We start from the raw sequence: 15,895 nt of genomic DNA on the forward strand, positions 1-15,895 counted from the left end.
TAAAACACACATACATACATTGGATCTGTGGTCAAATGACCTGGCTTCAATTCCTCTCTAATTCATGCTGTTTTATGCAAATCATGTCCTCAGTTTGAATCTTAGTTTCCTTAATTGTACAAGAAGATGGTCAAACTAAATGAAGGTCACTTCCATTTTCAATAATACTGTGGTCTTTATCCTTGGCCTGCAAAAATCCATTTTTCAGCTTTTTTTTTTCATTCTCTCTTTCATCTCTCAGACTATCTCCATGCTTGAAGGAGTTTCTGTATCAGGCCTCATCAACTGCACAGAAAATTAAGTCCCTAGAACTTCTCATCATTTTGGCTCATCCATAATTAATCACAAAGATATAAAGTCTTAATATTTAATTTCTGCATAACATCTCTACATTACAATTGTGATAGGCCCAAATTGGGAACATACTGTAATTACTAAATTTCATAGTTCTAGAAAGTGACTAAGGGATGGATTGTCTCCCTCTTGTGTCCCCATAACTGTGAGATCTCCCCAGTTCACTATTGTCCATTCCTTTAACCACATATAGGTTTAAAATATTAATGGAAAAAGAAGGATAGTGCTCATGAATTATCTGTTCTGCTTCATCCTACTGAAGCAAACAATACCAGTTCTATGTGAGAAAATTTTAGCTTCCAGTTGTAATAATGATACTATCTTCTTGGGACTCTAAATGAAGAGTTTGAATAGGATGATGTCAAATCTCTTCCAGATCCAACATTCCAAGTTCTATGTTCTAAGTTTCTTCCAGATCTACCATAGCAAGCATTCTACAATTGAAAACAATTTAAAATATATTGCCTCATTTAAAAATACTAAACTATATTATTTTAAAAGTTGGAAGGGGCAGCTAGGTGGCGTAGTGGATAAAGCACTGGCCCTGGAGTCAGGAGTACCTGGGTTCAAATCCGGTCTCAGACACTTAATAATTATCTAGCTGTGTGGCCTTGGGCAAGCCACTTAACTCCATTTGTCTTGCAAAAGCCTAAAAAAAAAAGAAGAAGTTGAAGACAGTCCTAGAGATTAGCAAGCTTATCTCCTACCTCCCATCTACAAATTTTATGGGGAAAGAGAAGGGAAAAGATGAATGAATCTCCAAAAGGTTAATTGTCTGATCCAAGGGTACACTATTATCTAATGATAGAACCAGGATTACTATTCTGACACATCTCACTGCACCATATATTCATGTTCCAGTAGTTGATAAAATGTTTACTACATGCCGTGTTTGACTCTGGGTTAAATACAAAGATAGTTATGGTCTCCGCACTCAAAGGGCTTGGGGGGGGGGTCACTTTATTGTTTAAAGTTGTTTTGAAATATTGTTGTTTATTTGTTTCTGACTCTTTGTGACCACATTTGGGATTTTCTTGACCAAGGGATTGGAGAGATTAGTCATTTTCTTCTTCAGTTCATTTTATAGATGAGGAAAACAAGACAAACAAGGTTAACTGACTTGCCCAAGGTCATATAGACTATGATCTCCTCAAGATGAAGGACTGTCTTTTGCCTTTCTTTGTATAGCCAAAACTTAACCTGTTCTATAATCACTGAACAAATGCTGATTGACTGTTTGAGCAACAAGATCCTTTTGTTAGAACTTGAGGGAAAGAAGACAAAGAAAAATATTTTGGGTTGAGCCCACATTTTAGGAAGGGTACTGACAAGTTAGAATGTATCTAGAAAAGAATGGTCAGCATGAAGAAAGGACTGGAAATGATGGGAGACAGATTTAAACCCCATAAGAAAAGAGAGAAAACATTTTAATAATTGATTATGCCAAAAAAATTAAGGAAAAGAAAAAGGGAATGGGTTGCCTCATGAGGTAGTGAGGTAGTGAGAGGGACTATCTTTCTGACCATTGGTAATAGAGGGAAACTTGTTCTTTAGATAAGGGATAATGTAGATGAATTCTAAGATTCCATTTAGCTTTAGGAGAATAGAGAACAAATGGCTTAGCAGATCCATCTTGTGTCATGTGTCATATGATATAACAGCCCTTAGAAGACAGCAATTAGTTTGGGAATAAAGAACAAGTCAGCAAAAGAAAAATCCCCAGCAAAGACATGAATTAATTTTTGCTGATAACATCATAAGCCACCAGATGGAGCAAAGACAAACCTTCAGAGACAATGTACCAAAATCTGTAGGGCTCCTAAGGAGCCCATACGTCTCTTACAGAATTTCAGAATTCTGAAAATCCTCCAGTGTCCTTTCGTTATGTAAATAAATGAAAACTATTAATGCTGACTTTGCATTAGACAAAAGTATATGCAAGAATATTGTACTAATGAGATTTCACAACTGGTTATGAGGCACGATAAAGAAGTGCAGGGGCAGCTAGGTGGCGTAGTGGATAAAGCACCGGCCTTGGAGTCAGGAGTACCTGGGTTCAAATCCGGTCTCAGACACTTAACAATTACCTAGCTGTGTGGCCTTGGGCAAGCCACTTAACCCCATTTGCCTTGCAAAAACCTAAAAAAAATTAAAAAATGATAAAAAAATAAAATAAAATTGAAGTGCTCAGGAGGTTTAATACCATTAGCAGAACCCAGGTTTCCTCTTATAAGTATCTTCCCCCAAATGCCCAGGTTAGAGAAACATGATGTAACAGTGGAGAAAACACTATTCTTAGTTTGGGAAGACAGGGGTTCAAATCTTGCAACTGACACTAGCTGGGTGATCTTGGCCAAATCATTAAACTTTCTGAGTCTCATTTTTCTATTCTGTACAGTAGAGATGACTTCTACCTCACAATTATTATAAAGGAAGAGAATTTTTAATTTAGGGTCCTATAAAGATGTGTTATTATTGTTCCTGTTGTTAGGTATGCTGGTTTGTTTGAACTTCATTCAATAAGCAAAAAGTTGATCATAATAAATCCAACAACAGCAATAACAAGCATATAGCCCTTTATTTAAAGTGTTAGGGATACAAGGAGAGGCAAAAGATAGTTCCAGCCCATATGTGTGTGTGTATTTGCATATATATGCATATGTATGAATATCTATGTATATAGAGAGAGTTTTAGACAAGATAAATAGGAAATAATTAACAGAGAGGTACTAGAATTAATATGCAAGACATTATGCTAGAGGCTGAGGAAGATAAAAAAATCATTTTGACACTGCCCTGCTCTCATGTAGTTCTAAGTCTTATAAAAGGATAAAACTCAATGTAGATAAATGAAATGCAAGACAGGAACAGGGAAAAGAACCAACCTGCTGTTTCATTGGTGAAGAGAACTTCTAGTAGGACCTTTTCTTTCAAAGTAGATTGAAACTTTCTTTCTAACCTAAAATCTTAAAGTTGCTCAGACTACAGAGAAACCCAGTCAAATTGTGTTGGATCATGTGTGACAAGAGTGGAACTTGAGCCCTAGTCTCTTAGGTTTTGAAGCTTCTTCTTTATCTAGAATGCCACAATAATGAACAATAGAACATGGGAAATATTCAGGAGAGTCTATTATTTAGCATACTGTATGACCATGGACAAGATGTTCAATTTCTCAGTGTTCCCAAAAATTCTCTTTTGACTATAAATTACAGATGAATTGAAAATCTGTATAAATTGGGAAAGGACAAAGGAGGGAGAATCTCCAAGCACAACAAGGCAAGCACAGATCCAAACTCTAACTTCATCCCTCCCCCCACCAAAAAAAAAAGTAAGCAAAGAACTAATACCTTGAAAATACAAATAAATTAAAATCACATAGCCATGTGACAGAATATCAAGGTAGTTACATCCTTTCCCCAGGCTTTGGTTTCCTCTTCTATAAAAGTCACACCCTCCAAGGTCTCAGTTTGATGGGGTTGAATTGATGGCTTCTAAGTTCTCTAATAGCTCTAAAGTTCCATGATTCTGTGTCTTACAAGACTGAGTAGCACAAAATCATAAATACTTGAAAAAGGTTATATTTCATCTGCCCTTAAGGAATTATTCTGTTAAGGATCTAACAACACCATTGGTAAAAATCAGACCTCTTAAACTGTGAGGGGAAATCTGGCTTTATGACAAAGTTACACAGACTCTCTCAAAGAAAGATTAGAAAATGTTTAGATCAGTAGAACCTAATTGCTGGATGTTCATGAAGAGAAATATTCTGATCATATTTCATCCTCCTTTTGTAAAAACCATACCAGACAAAAAGATTCTGATCACATAGCCTATCCTCTCTGCAACCCAAAAATCAATAGGTCAATAGACTTTTATTAGGCACCTACTATATTTCAGGCACTTTAATAGGTCTAGGAAATGAAAGCAAAATTTAAATACTCCTGACCTTCAGTGGAGCTGAGATTCCATCTATACATATTCAAAAAATTTGGGTTTTTTTTTTTTGCAAGGCAAATGGGGTTAAGTGGCTTGCCCAAGGCCACACAGCTAGGTAATTATTAAGCGTCTAAGACCGGATTTGAACCCAGGTACTCCTGACTCCACGGCCCATGCTTTATCCACCGTGCCACCTAGCCATCCCCATATATTCAAAATTAATACATGGTGACTGGAGGCAAGGAAGGGAAGTCACCAACAACTAGAGAGATGAGGAAAATGCCTCATGCCAAAGTAGAATTGGGTTGATCCTTGAAGGAAACTAGGGATTCTGAGATAGGGAGTGGGGAGGCAGTGAATTCCAGGCATGGGGAAAAAGGCATTCAAGCAGATTGCCATAGATAAGAAAAGGCAAGAGGATACAAGTTGACTTTGAACAATGGTAGCTATAGGGAACACTTTGGAGGGTACAATTGCTTGATTGACAGTAATCACTGCCCTCTCCTGTCTTCATCCATTACTTCTAAGGATTTCATCAGTCACATACTGTTTTGACAGCTAACTCTTTTTTTTAAACTTAGGCATTAAATAATGTTCTATTAAATCCACTCATAAGCACATAAAGTGATGCAAAAGATTGTATTGTTTGTCCTTCATTCTCAAAGAGAACCATAATATCTAGATGTCATGACTTGCCAAAGATAAAGTTTGAAGGAAGACAGTTCAAATCCTGCCAGAGATACGGCCTAGTTGTGTGATGCTGGGCACTTTGTTTAGACTCTTGGAGTTTCAGTTTCCTCATCTGTAAAAAATCTGACTCTAATATTACTTTCATTTATATCTTACATATTTTGTATTCACAGTTAATTGCCTGTTATCTCTTCCATAAGAAGGCAATCTCCTTGGGGGCAGGGACTATACTTGGCACGTACCTGTTGACTGACTAGAAGGGAAATAATAATAGCACAGCTCTAACATAGTTGTTGTAAGGATAAATGATGCGCTTTACAAAAGATAAGAGATATCAAAATAACTATTTCGGTCTGCGACTGTCAAGGTCTGGTGCTAATGTGTGTTAATACTGGAAAAGTAAGTTGAATTTAGATTGAAAAAGGCTTTAATGGGACAGCTAGGTGGCACAGTGGATAGAGTACCAGCCCTGGAGTCAGGAGTTCAAATCTGGCCTCAGACACTTCCTAGCTGTGTGACAATAAGCAAGTCACTTAACCCCATTGCTTTAAATAAATTAAAAAAAAAATTTAAGGATTTAAACCCCAAGGAGTTTATATTTATTTCTGGAGATTATAAAAAGTCACTAGTATTTATTGAGTATGAGAGCTGACATGCTCAGATTGTGATTTAGGAAAGTTAAGTTAGATCTCAACAGAAGGCTTAACAGGAACATTGATTCCTGATAGTCACAGTGATAGGGTTGAAAAGAGACAACTTGAGAACAACAGAGAATATCTCAAGGGAAGGGAGGTCTCTGAGCACTTCTATGAATTCCCATACTTTCAGAAAAAGGGGAAATTAATTCTATGTCTTCCAGTTTGGCACCATATAAATCCTCATGTTGAGGAGGCTTCTGGGTAATATAATTTTAAAAGGCAAGCTTGTAAATTTTAGAGCTGCATCAATCAATGTGTCTTCAGGCATGTTTTATGTTCCTGTGTTGTTAAGAATGTTGGTGATTGTTGGATTTCAATCCATGCTTGAAATTTGCATGTAGAAAGCCAAATGTCAGCATGAGGTAATACAAAAATAAAATATTGTTCATGACCCTTTTCTAATTTGGCAGTACCCATAGACCTCTAGGATATGCTGGGAGGGACCATAGAAATAATATAATCTAACAGGAATCTGAAGTTCTAAGGGCAAACAAGGGCAGTGGATGGAGTGATAGACATGGATTCTGGAAAGATGCAGGTTTAACCCTGCCTGTCTGAAACACAGAAACAAAGAAAGAAATAGAGAAAATGAAAGAAACAAAGAGAGGAAAGGAAGGAAAGAAGGAAAAAGGAAGGAGAAAAAGAAATGGCAATAGTAATTACTTTGTTAGATGATTGTAAGGACTGAGGGAGATGATGTATGTCTACAGTTCTTTGTAAAGTGCTGTATTCCTCATCTCCTCATTTGTTCTCCCTCTAATGTATCCTCTATACTGTAAGTTATTACTCTTCATGCATAAATCTAATCCTGTCACTTCTCTATTCAAACTCCTTCCAGGACTCCCTAGTACATACAGAATAAAATTCAAATTATTTGATACAGTCCAATTGCCCAGCTTTATTTCAAACATCCATTTTCTACATATTCTATGGTTAACCAAAATGAGCTACATGCTGATTCATTGAATATGCCCCTGTTACTTTCTACCTCATTACCTTTGATTATACTGTTTCCTTGTCTCTGGAAAATGTCTCCTCCCACCATCTTCTGTTGAATTTTGACAATAATAATAATAATAATAATAAATAATCATATATTTATATAGTCCTTAAAGTTTACAGAGTATTTTACAAATATTATCTTATTTAATCCTCATAACAATTCTGTGAGGTAGGTGTAATTATTATCCTCATTTTGCTAATGGGGTTAATAGAGCTAATGGAGAAAACTGAGGCTAACAGAGCTGATCCTTCAGTTATAGCACACTATAATTTTTAATGCTCTAATATGCTAATTGGTGTGGAGTAGTGAAAAGGACACTAACAGTCAATGCCAACACCTCAACTCTCCTGGACTGGGTCCTTTGACATGTTCCCTATAACCACTGACAAGTCACTTAAAACATCCTTTAATTTCCCCACCTTAAAAATGAGAATAATAATCTTTCACTATCTACCCCTACAAAGTTGTTATAAACGCACTGAATTATAGAGAACTGTACAAAAGTAAGCTATTGTTACTGCACATTATAGTTACCTGTGCATGTAAGGCCTGTCAGACCTCTTCTGGACTAGAGGTTTCCAAGCAAAGGTTGGATGCTCACCTGTGGATTACATTATAGACAGAGGTTTTGTTCCAGTACTACGGGATCTAGAGAGCAGCTTAAATCTCTTCAAATTCTGAGGTCCTTTGGGGGCAGGGGAGGGGGTGGGTCATCCAACCTTTAAACCTTTCCCTGGGCTTACCATAGAGTTCTATTCAGGAAAAACAATCAGATCAATTAAATGTTAAATTGTATGCAACCACACAAACCAATAATAACAAGATCAAGATAAGAAGTGCTCAGATCTCCTGGCATCCAATCCACAGATTTTTTTTTCCCACTGAATCCAGATAGAATTATTCCTTGCTAGCCACTTATTAATTTAGAAAACCACAATTTAACATTATCTATATTGTATTATATTTTCTTATTTTGTTAAACATTTCCCAATCATCTTTTAGTTGTTCTTGAATTACACTGAGGAGTTTCACTGGTCTAAAGTTTGACACTTCTGTTATACATAATTGAGATTCTCAGTTTCGCTTACAAACTTTTTCTGCTTTACTTTGTCTATGGAAATATTCCTCTTTTTGGTACTAATTACAATTTTAAAAAGAAACTTTTTATAAAAGAAAAAGAATGCATTTTATTACTTTTTTTTCCTAAAACTCACTAAATTTTAATTTTGTTAATTATTAAATTTATATATGATTTTCACATATTGACAATAATGTCAGCATTTAAATTCAGGTTTTCTTATTTTAGGACTCTTTCAACTATAACAAGTTTTACCTCTGAGAATGAACCACAAATGATTGAGGGAATCATAAATTCAGAGTCAAGAAGAGACCTTTCAGGTCATCTAATCCAACTCATTTCATTTTATGGAAAGGAAAATTGAGACCCTGAGATGGGAAGTGAGATCCCAAGTTAGAAGTAAAAGAGTAAGGATTTGAACTCATATACTCCAGTTATGGGTCCAGTGGTCCTTTCATTAGCTTCCATTACCCCTTTGAGAGCTCTGTGTTTTCTCTCCAGACACAAGAAATGATATTCAGGTAAATGGATTCATTATTATGCTGCCAGTGTTTCAATGGTATATTCTGTTTTTATTTTTCAGGAGAAAGTGAAGGCAAAGGAATCAAGGTAAGAAGAATAATTATCAATGATTTGTTGATGAACATCTACTAACCAATAGAAATAGAATGATGTCAGGGTTAAATGCCCTTTGGTTAAATGTGCTCTGTAAGTTGTATTAAGATTTTATTTGCTATGCTTACAGTAGGGAACAGTGGGGAAAACACAGGACATGGAGTTTCAACACCAGGCTTTGAACTTAGCTTTAGTATTCTGTGACCATAAATAAATCACATATTTCTGCCTTTGCCTCAGTTTCCTCACTGGATTTGAAAATAATAGCCTTTCAACTGTCTGCCTCAATTCAATTCCATAAAGTAAATCAAGTAATTATTAGGTGGCAGGCACTGGGAATAAAATGACAAGAATGAGAGTCCCTGGCCTTGAGCAACTTACTAAGAGGAAATCATCTATACAAAAATAAATAATATTATATTTATATATTTATGTTTATATGCAAAGTAAATAGAAAGGCAGGAGAGAATAAAACATCACAGAATTCTTTTGAGGTATTTTATGAATATGAATTCATACATTTATCTATTTTAAAATGGAGACAACTGAGATTGTCAGTGCTCTCATTCATACTACTTGTCATTTCTCTTTTCTTCTAGAATCCTTTACCACCTCCTCGGTAAGACTTGAAATATGTTTGTTTTATTCACGAAAACATTTTCTCCTTCATTTGATAAGTCAGACTTTAGAGGACTGGGCTTAGTTAGGATCCTATGACTAAAATTTGAATAAGGGAAATCAGCCCAGAGGGATGGAAGCTCTCCAAGAATGAAATTCTGATGACATCAAGGGAACCAATCCTGATTAGGAATAAAGGTGGCTATTGTCTAAAGAGACAAATGTGGAAGCCCAGGGAACTCACCAAATCACTTGCAAAGGCAAGTGCAGAAGATGGAAGCAAAGGCTGAGAGGAAGAAGACAATAGGGTGGTTTGGTCTTATAAGAATAGAATCAGGACTGTAAGAACTATTATTTAATGCAATTACCAACCACAATTCCAGAGGACCAATGAGAAAGCATACTATCCTTCTCCTGACAGATAACGGTGATGGGCTCAAATTGCAGATTAGAACATATGTTTTTGAATATAACATATATAGAAATTGTATTACAAAGTTTTTGCTTTTTTTCCAATGAGGGAGTTGGGAACAATGCCTAAAGAAAGAGAGAAAGAGAGGAAGGAAGGAAGGAAGGAAGGAAGGAAGGAAGGAAGGGACAAAGGTGGGAAGGAAGGAGAGGAAAGAAGAGAAAGAAGAGAGGAGAGAGGGAAGAAATGAGAAAGAAAGGAAAAAAGAAGGAAGGAAGGAAGGAAGGAAGGAAGGAAGGAAGGAAGGAAGGAAGGAAGGAAGGAAGGAAGAAGAAAGTCATTGATGCATTTTTAAATATACAGAAGAAAACAAATGAGTTGGACATCCTTGAAAGATTTATGTTGAATCCATTATATTGAATCCATTAAAAGGAAAAGCAAGCTCAACATAATAGACATTTATAATTCCATGGATAATAGTCTTTTTCTGTTCATCTTGGTATAGTTTTGCTAAGTTTAGATTTTAAAGAAAATAAGCTAGAATAGGGGCATAAGAAAGAGCCTGAGATTGTCAAGGAAAGCTGAGAACAACAAAAATAATAAAATGGGGGTGTCAAATGAACTTGGAACTGGAGAGGATGGAACAAGAAAGTCTGTATAGCTCCATTGTCTATTCCTTTCTTGAGACTTAATCGTGTCTAAGGAAGGGCAACTGATTTTAGAAACATTGATCTAGACAGTTTCTTGTTTCCCATAGCCATTTCCTATCCTATAAGAATTATTTTTTTAATCTTATGATATGCCAAATTAATTTTTTCTTTCTCAAAAATAACAGACCTCCAAATACCCTTCCAAAGAAATATCGACCCCTTCCTCCTGAACCAGAAAAGAATAGGCTCATCCAAAACCAAAGAAGTGATTTCCTAAAAATTGACAAGAGGTAAGACTTTTGAGCTATACTCACCAAAGACATCTTTCACAATTGCCTTCATGGAAAAAAGAAAAAAATTTAAATATCATTTCATCACATCCTTGCAAGTGACCACTAGAAATGTAATCTTGGGGAAAATGTCATCCTAATTCTTTTCTAAAAATAAAGGTGCTATTAAATAATATTAATAATATTAATAATACACAACTAATAATAATAATAATAATAATAATAATAATGCTTGTCCTTCATTTTCAAAGAAGACCACAACATCAGGGAGGTAATGCCATGACAAACACATGAATTCGATTGGAGTGAGGGGGTGCTATGCTAAGTCACCAACCTCACTTTCTCATCTGGAGATAAGAATCAGGATGACTGGAGATGGCCCTAGATGCTGGGCAATCAGAGTCAAGTAACTTGCCTAAAGTCACACAGCTAGTAACTGTTAGAGTCTGGATTTGAACTCCTGTCCTCCAGTTCCAAGACCAGTGCTCTTTCCATTGCACCATCTAGCTTCCCTTTAACACTAATAAATACAACTTCCTCAGGTCACAGTTTTCTCACTGTAAAAATGAGGTGATTAAATTAGATGATCCTTTCTTATGTAATCCAATAAGTCTTCCTTAAACATTTCTAGTGAATAAAGCATCGAGCTATGGATTGGGAAAAAGAAAACAAAATGATTAATAGTACCTGCCCTCAAGCAGCTTATTTTCTACTTTGATGTTCTCCAAAATCCCCTTGAAACTCTAAATTCTACTATTCCTCTTCATATTTAAATAACTCTTTATAATTTACAAAGTAGCTTCCTGTGAAGTTAATTTCAACTAGACCAAGAATTATTACTACTTTATAGATGAGGAAAATGAATCTCAGAGAGGTTGAGTGATTTTCCCACAATCACATGCAGTAGAAAGAACCAGAACTCAAACCCAGATCTCTTTTCTTGAAATCCACTATACTTTCCTTGATATTCTGCAGTTATCCAAGAAAGAGGTATGGACTGGGTTTAACCTGATCCCTTGAGACATTAGAAACTCCAATAATTTGAATCAGGAATATGTATTCACAAACTTAGAAGAAACTTCTCATTATTTTAGGTTCAGTAGTTTCTAAATTCCCAATCACTAAATCTCAGTAAGTGAAAACACCATGCAAAAACACATTTGTCAAAAATGTTATGGCTTCTTTGACAAATAGATATTGAAAAATCCAGACCTCTAATATTAAGTGTCCATGATAGATCACTTCTCTCTTCTCTAAAAGAATATTTGTTACTCTGCTGTGATCATAAAATGCAACAAGTCCAAATAGCAACATCACCCCAAGAGACTTAGATAGAATGTTTTTAATGAATTTCTTTGGGGTGTTTTACCACAGAATATATCTTCAAAGCAATTTAGATTCAGAGGGCCAGTGTGACTTGTAATGGCAGGAGCTTTGGATTTAAAATCAGAGGACCTGAGCACAATCCTTGGCTATGTCTCTTAGAAGCTTAAATGTAAGCAATCTTTTATTCTCTCTGAGATTTGGTTTCTTAACCTATTAAAAAAAACTTCAAAGTAGATGAGCTCAAAAGTTCCCTTTCATTCTGTAGTTCCATGTTATAAGACCCTTCCCAGATTTAAAAATGTTTTATAGTTTTGCCAATCACTATCTCCTTTTGGAGAGGCAGTTAAGTGGCAAAGTAGATAGAGTGTCAGTCCTGGAATCAGGAAGACTCATTTTCTGACCTCAGATCTTACTAGCTGTTTGTCCCTAGGCAAGTCACTTAACCCTGTTTGCCTCAGTTTCCTCATTGTAAAATGAGCTGGAATAGGAAATGGAAAAACCACTATAGTATCTTTGCCAAGAAAACTCCAAATGAGATTATGAAGACACAACACAACAATAAACATCTTCAAATCTCTATGTCCATTTCTTTATTTGTAAATGTGAGAGACTGGACTAAATATTCTCCTAAAATCCTTTCCAGTTCTATATCCTGTGAAGCTTTTAATTGTGAATAAATTACTTTTTTTGATCTTCTGTTTCCTAACTTAAAAATAGGAGTTATAATACCTGTACAATCTACCTCGCAGGTTTGGTAATGAAAATCTAATGAGAAAATGAATGTGAAAATTATTTGTAACCTAAGATGCTAAATAAGAAAGCAATTATGAGAAGAGTGTAAGTCTCAGAGTCAGAAAACTATTCAGATCTTGCCTACACTATTTATCTGCTATGTGACTCTGGGGGAATCATTTAACCTCACTAGTCCTCAGTTTTCTTTTCTTTAGAATAGAGCTACTTTAATACTTAATGAATCTGAGACCTCTTTGAGGGAGTTCACTCCCAACGGTTCAAGCTACCATTAACAATATTAGCAATATGCGGTGGCTAGGTGGTGCAGTGGATAGAGCACCAGCCCTGGAGTCAGGAGTACCTGGGTTCAAATCCGGTCTCAGGCACTTAATAATTACCTAGCTGTGTGGCCTTGGGCAAGCCACCCCTATTTGCCTTGCAAAAAACCCTAAAAAAACCCCCAATGTTAGCAATAGCCACAATAAAAATGCAATAATAGTATTGATATAGAACTTTAAAATTTATAAAGTACTTTACATATCTAAGTTCATTTAATCCTTATCCCAACTCTGTTCTATAGGTGCAATAGGTCCCCATTTTACAAATAAAGCAAGGTTAATTGACTTGCATATGGTCCTATAACTCCTAAGTGTCTGAAAAAGAAATCAAACATAAATCTTTCTGACCCCAAATCCAACCACTCTATCCATTCCATAATGTACCCATATCTTCCTAGGGTAGCTACGTGGAACAGTGGATAGAGCACTGACCTTGGAGTCCGGAGGAGAGGAGTTTGAATCTGACCTCAAATACTTGCTTCTTCCTATGTGACCTTGGGCAAGTCACTTAACCCTGACTGACTCACATCCAGGGTCATTTCCAGTCATCCTGATTCTTATCTGGCCACTGGACCCAGATGACTCTGAAGGAGAAAGTGAGGCTGGTGACTTAGCACAAGACCCTCCTCACTTAAATCCAATTCACATGCTTGGCATAGCATCACCTCCCTGATGTCATGGTCTCCTTTGAAAATGAAGGTTAAATATTAATATTAAATATTAAATTTCTATAAATTCACAACACTTAGTTTTCCCAACTTGCTGGGGACTTCACTCAAGGTCTCTTGATATCCCAGTATCAGTGGTACCACCATCTCTTGTTACTGATTGGCTTATCTTCTTTTCCCATCAATGGCATCCTTCATATCGCTTCCTTGTAATTCCTTACTTATAATGAAACATAATATAATGCAATTTACATTTAATATAATATAAATGTCTAATCACTGGTTATCTTATTAAAATGAAGGCCATAAGAAAAATCAATATTAAAAATAACATTTTAAGGGGTGGCTAGGTGGTACAGTGGATAAAGCAGTGGATAAAGCACTGGAGTCAGGAGTACCTGGGTTCAAATCCAGTCTCAGACATTTAATAATTACCTAGCTGTGTGGCCTTGGGCAAGCCACTTAACCCCATTTGCCTTTCAAAATACTAAAAAAAAACCATTTTAATCAGCATTTACATAATACTTTAAAGTTTGTGAAGGGCTATAGATATATAAATATAGCTATAGATCTCATTTGACCCAATAATAACATATTACAACATCAATAATAATAATATATGTCTCCAGGGTTGTAGTAAGGAAATCATTTTGTAAAATTTAACTGACTATAGAAATAGAAATATGAATATTAATTTTATTATTTAAGATGTTGTGTCTTAAGATAGATCCCTTCTAAGTGAATCACTCAAGTTTATTGTTCTCCCTAAGTATCATTTTTCTCTTGATTGTGCCTGGCAACTAGGTGAAAGACTCAGTTTTATTTCTGGGGTTTGGTTGTTTAGGCAGTATAGATATAACAGAGAGAAAAATGATTGGGGAATCAAGATTCTATAATCAACTCTGTTAACTGAGGGAAGGTTGACCTCAGCCTCTTGAACTTCAATTTCCTGATCAATAAAACAGGAATATTCCATCTACCTCAGATGACTGTAGTGAAGATAAACAAACAAGGGCTTTCTAAACTGTAAAACACAAGTGATGGATTATATATTGGCCCTACATTTTGATGGGGGTGGCTGAGAAAAAAGGCAGGCCCTAGTACCTCATTATCGTTGCCTGCTGAGTGCTAAATACAGATCATAGAAGATCAAAAGGTATCTTAGAGCTGCTCCACAGGCAGCATCTTTGATCTTCAACTACCAGCTACATAGGGCTTTGAGTCTCTCTACTTCCTTCACATTTTCGCCTACACCTCTTGTATCAGAGCCCCAGGGTGTCATTGTTTTGAGGGAAAGGGAAAAGTCCCAAGCTGGAAAACCCATAGTCACATACACCATTGGTTTTCAGAGTCATCTGTAGGATAAGAATTTTCTGATATGATAAGAATCATAAAACTGATAGCTTAAAGGGACCTTTGAGGTTAGCTAATCCTACCCTTTCATTTGGGGGGGGGGGGTGATGAAACTGGTAGAAATTGAGTTTGCCCAAAATCACAAAGCTAACAGAAATTTAATACATGTCCATTGCCTCCCAATCTGGTGCTATCCCACTTTGCCTATTCCAGGTGGAAAAAAAAAAGTCAGGGATCTGGACCTATATTTTATAAAATAGGAAACTTAGGGCCAGGAAGATCAATTCACTCATCAAAGGTCACAAAGCTAACCAGCACCCAGAAATTGAATCTAGGGCTCTGACTACATTACTACCATACCTTATTTTCCAGCTTAAAAAAAAAAATCCCAGCTCTTATTTTAACTTTACCTAGAATGGATAAGTAAGAGCCCTTCTTTCTCCCTTCTGTTTATTTTAAGAAATTCACTCATTCAATCAACAAGCAAGGTCCTGGGCCTCAGCAATAAATATTAAGCAGTCTCAATTTTCAAGGAGCATATATTCTATTGGGAAGGGACAATACAAAAATAGATAAATAAATAATAGATAAATCTAGAATATATACCAAGTAAAAAATAGTAATTTAGGGGCAGCTAGATGGCACAGTGGATAGAGCACTAGCCCTAGAGTTAAGAGGACCTGAGTTCAAATTTGACCTCAAACTCTTAATAATTACCCTAGCTGTGTGAGACCTTGGGCAAGTCACTTAACCCCACTGCCTTGCAAAAACCAATAGATGATGGATGGATAGATAGATAGATAGATAGATAGATAGATAGATAGATAACAATTTAAGGGAATTCAATCAGCCAGGTATTTGGGGAGAAGGGGGGATAACTTTGGGAGGAGGTGGCTCTTAAACTGAGATTTGAAAGAAGTGAGGAATGGTAAAAGACAAATTTGAGAAAATAGTACAAAACAGGTATAAGGACAGCATGGGCAAAGGCATGGAGGGTAGAAACGGAATGATGGCATGTATGAGAAACAAGAGATAGACCAATTTGACTAGAATGAAGAGTGCATTAAAGGGACTTATTATATATGTTTATAAATAATATATTTCTTTCTTAGGTATAATAAGTCCCCTTAATGCACT

At 36.0% G+C, this 15,895-nt stretch overlaps 1 protein-coding gene across 6 annotated transcripts in view; it reads left to right on the forward strand.

The window, feature by feature from the left end:
* Positions 1-15,895, forward strand: part of CLNK (cytokine dependent hematopoietic cell linker) — a 212,607-nt gene that overhangs the window by 141,318 nt on the left and 55,394 nt on the right. For all 6 annotated transcript variants that reach the window (XM_074229786.1, XM_074229788.1, XM_074229791.1 and 3 more), the window contains exons 10-12: positions 8,343-8,368; positions 8,974-8,993; positions 10,237-10,341. In XM_074229786.1, coding sequence (XP_074085887.1) covers positions 8,343-8,368; positions 8,974-8,993; positions 10,237-10,341 — 151 coding nt within the window. The remainder of the gene's footprint in view (positions 1-8,342; positions 8,369-8,973; positions 8,994-10,236; positions 10,342-15,895) is intronic.

Source organism: Macrotis lagotis, chromosome 3, assembly GCF_037893015.1.
Source record: "Macrotis lagotis isolate mMagLag1 chromosome 3, bilby.v1.9.chrom.fasta, whole genome shotgun sequence".
Taxonomy (NCBI): Eukaryota; Metazoa; Chordata; class Mammalia; order Peramelemorphia; family Peramelidae; genus Macrotis; species Macrotis lagotis.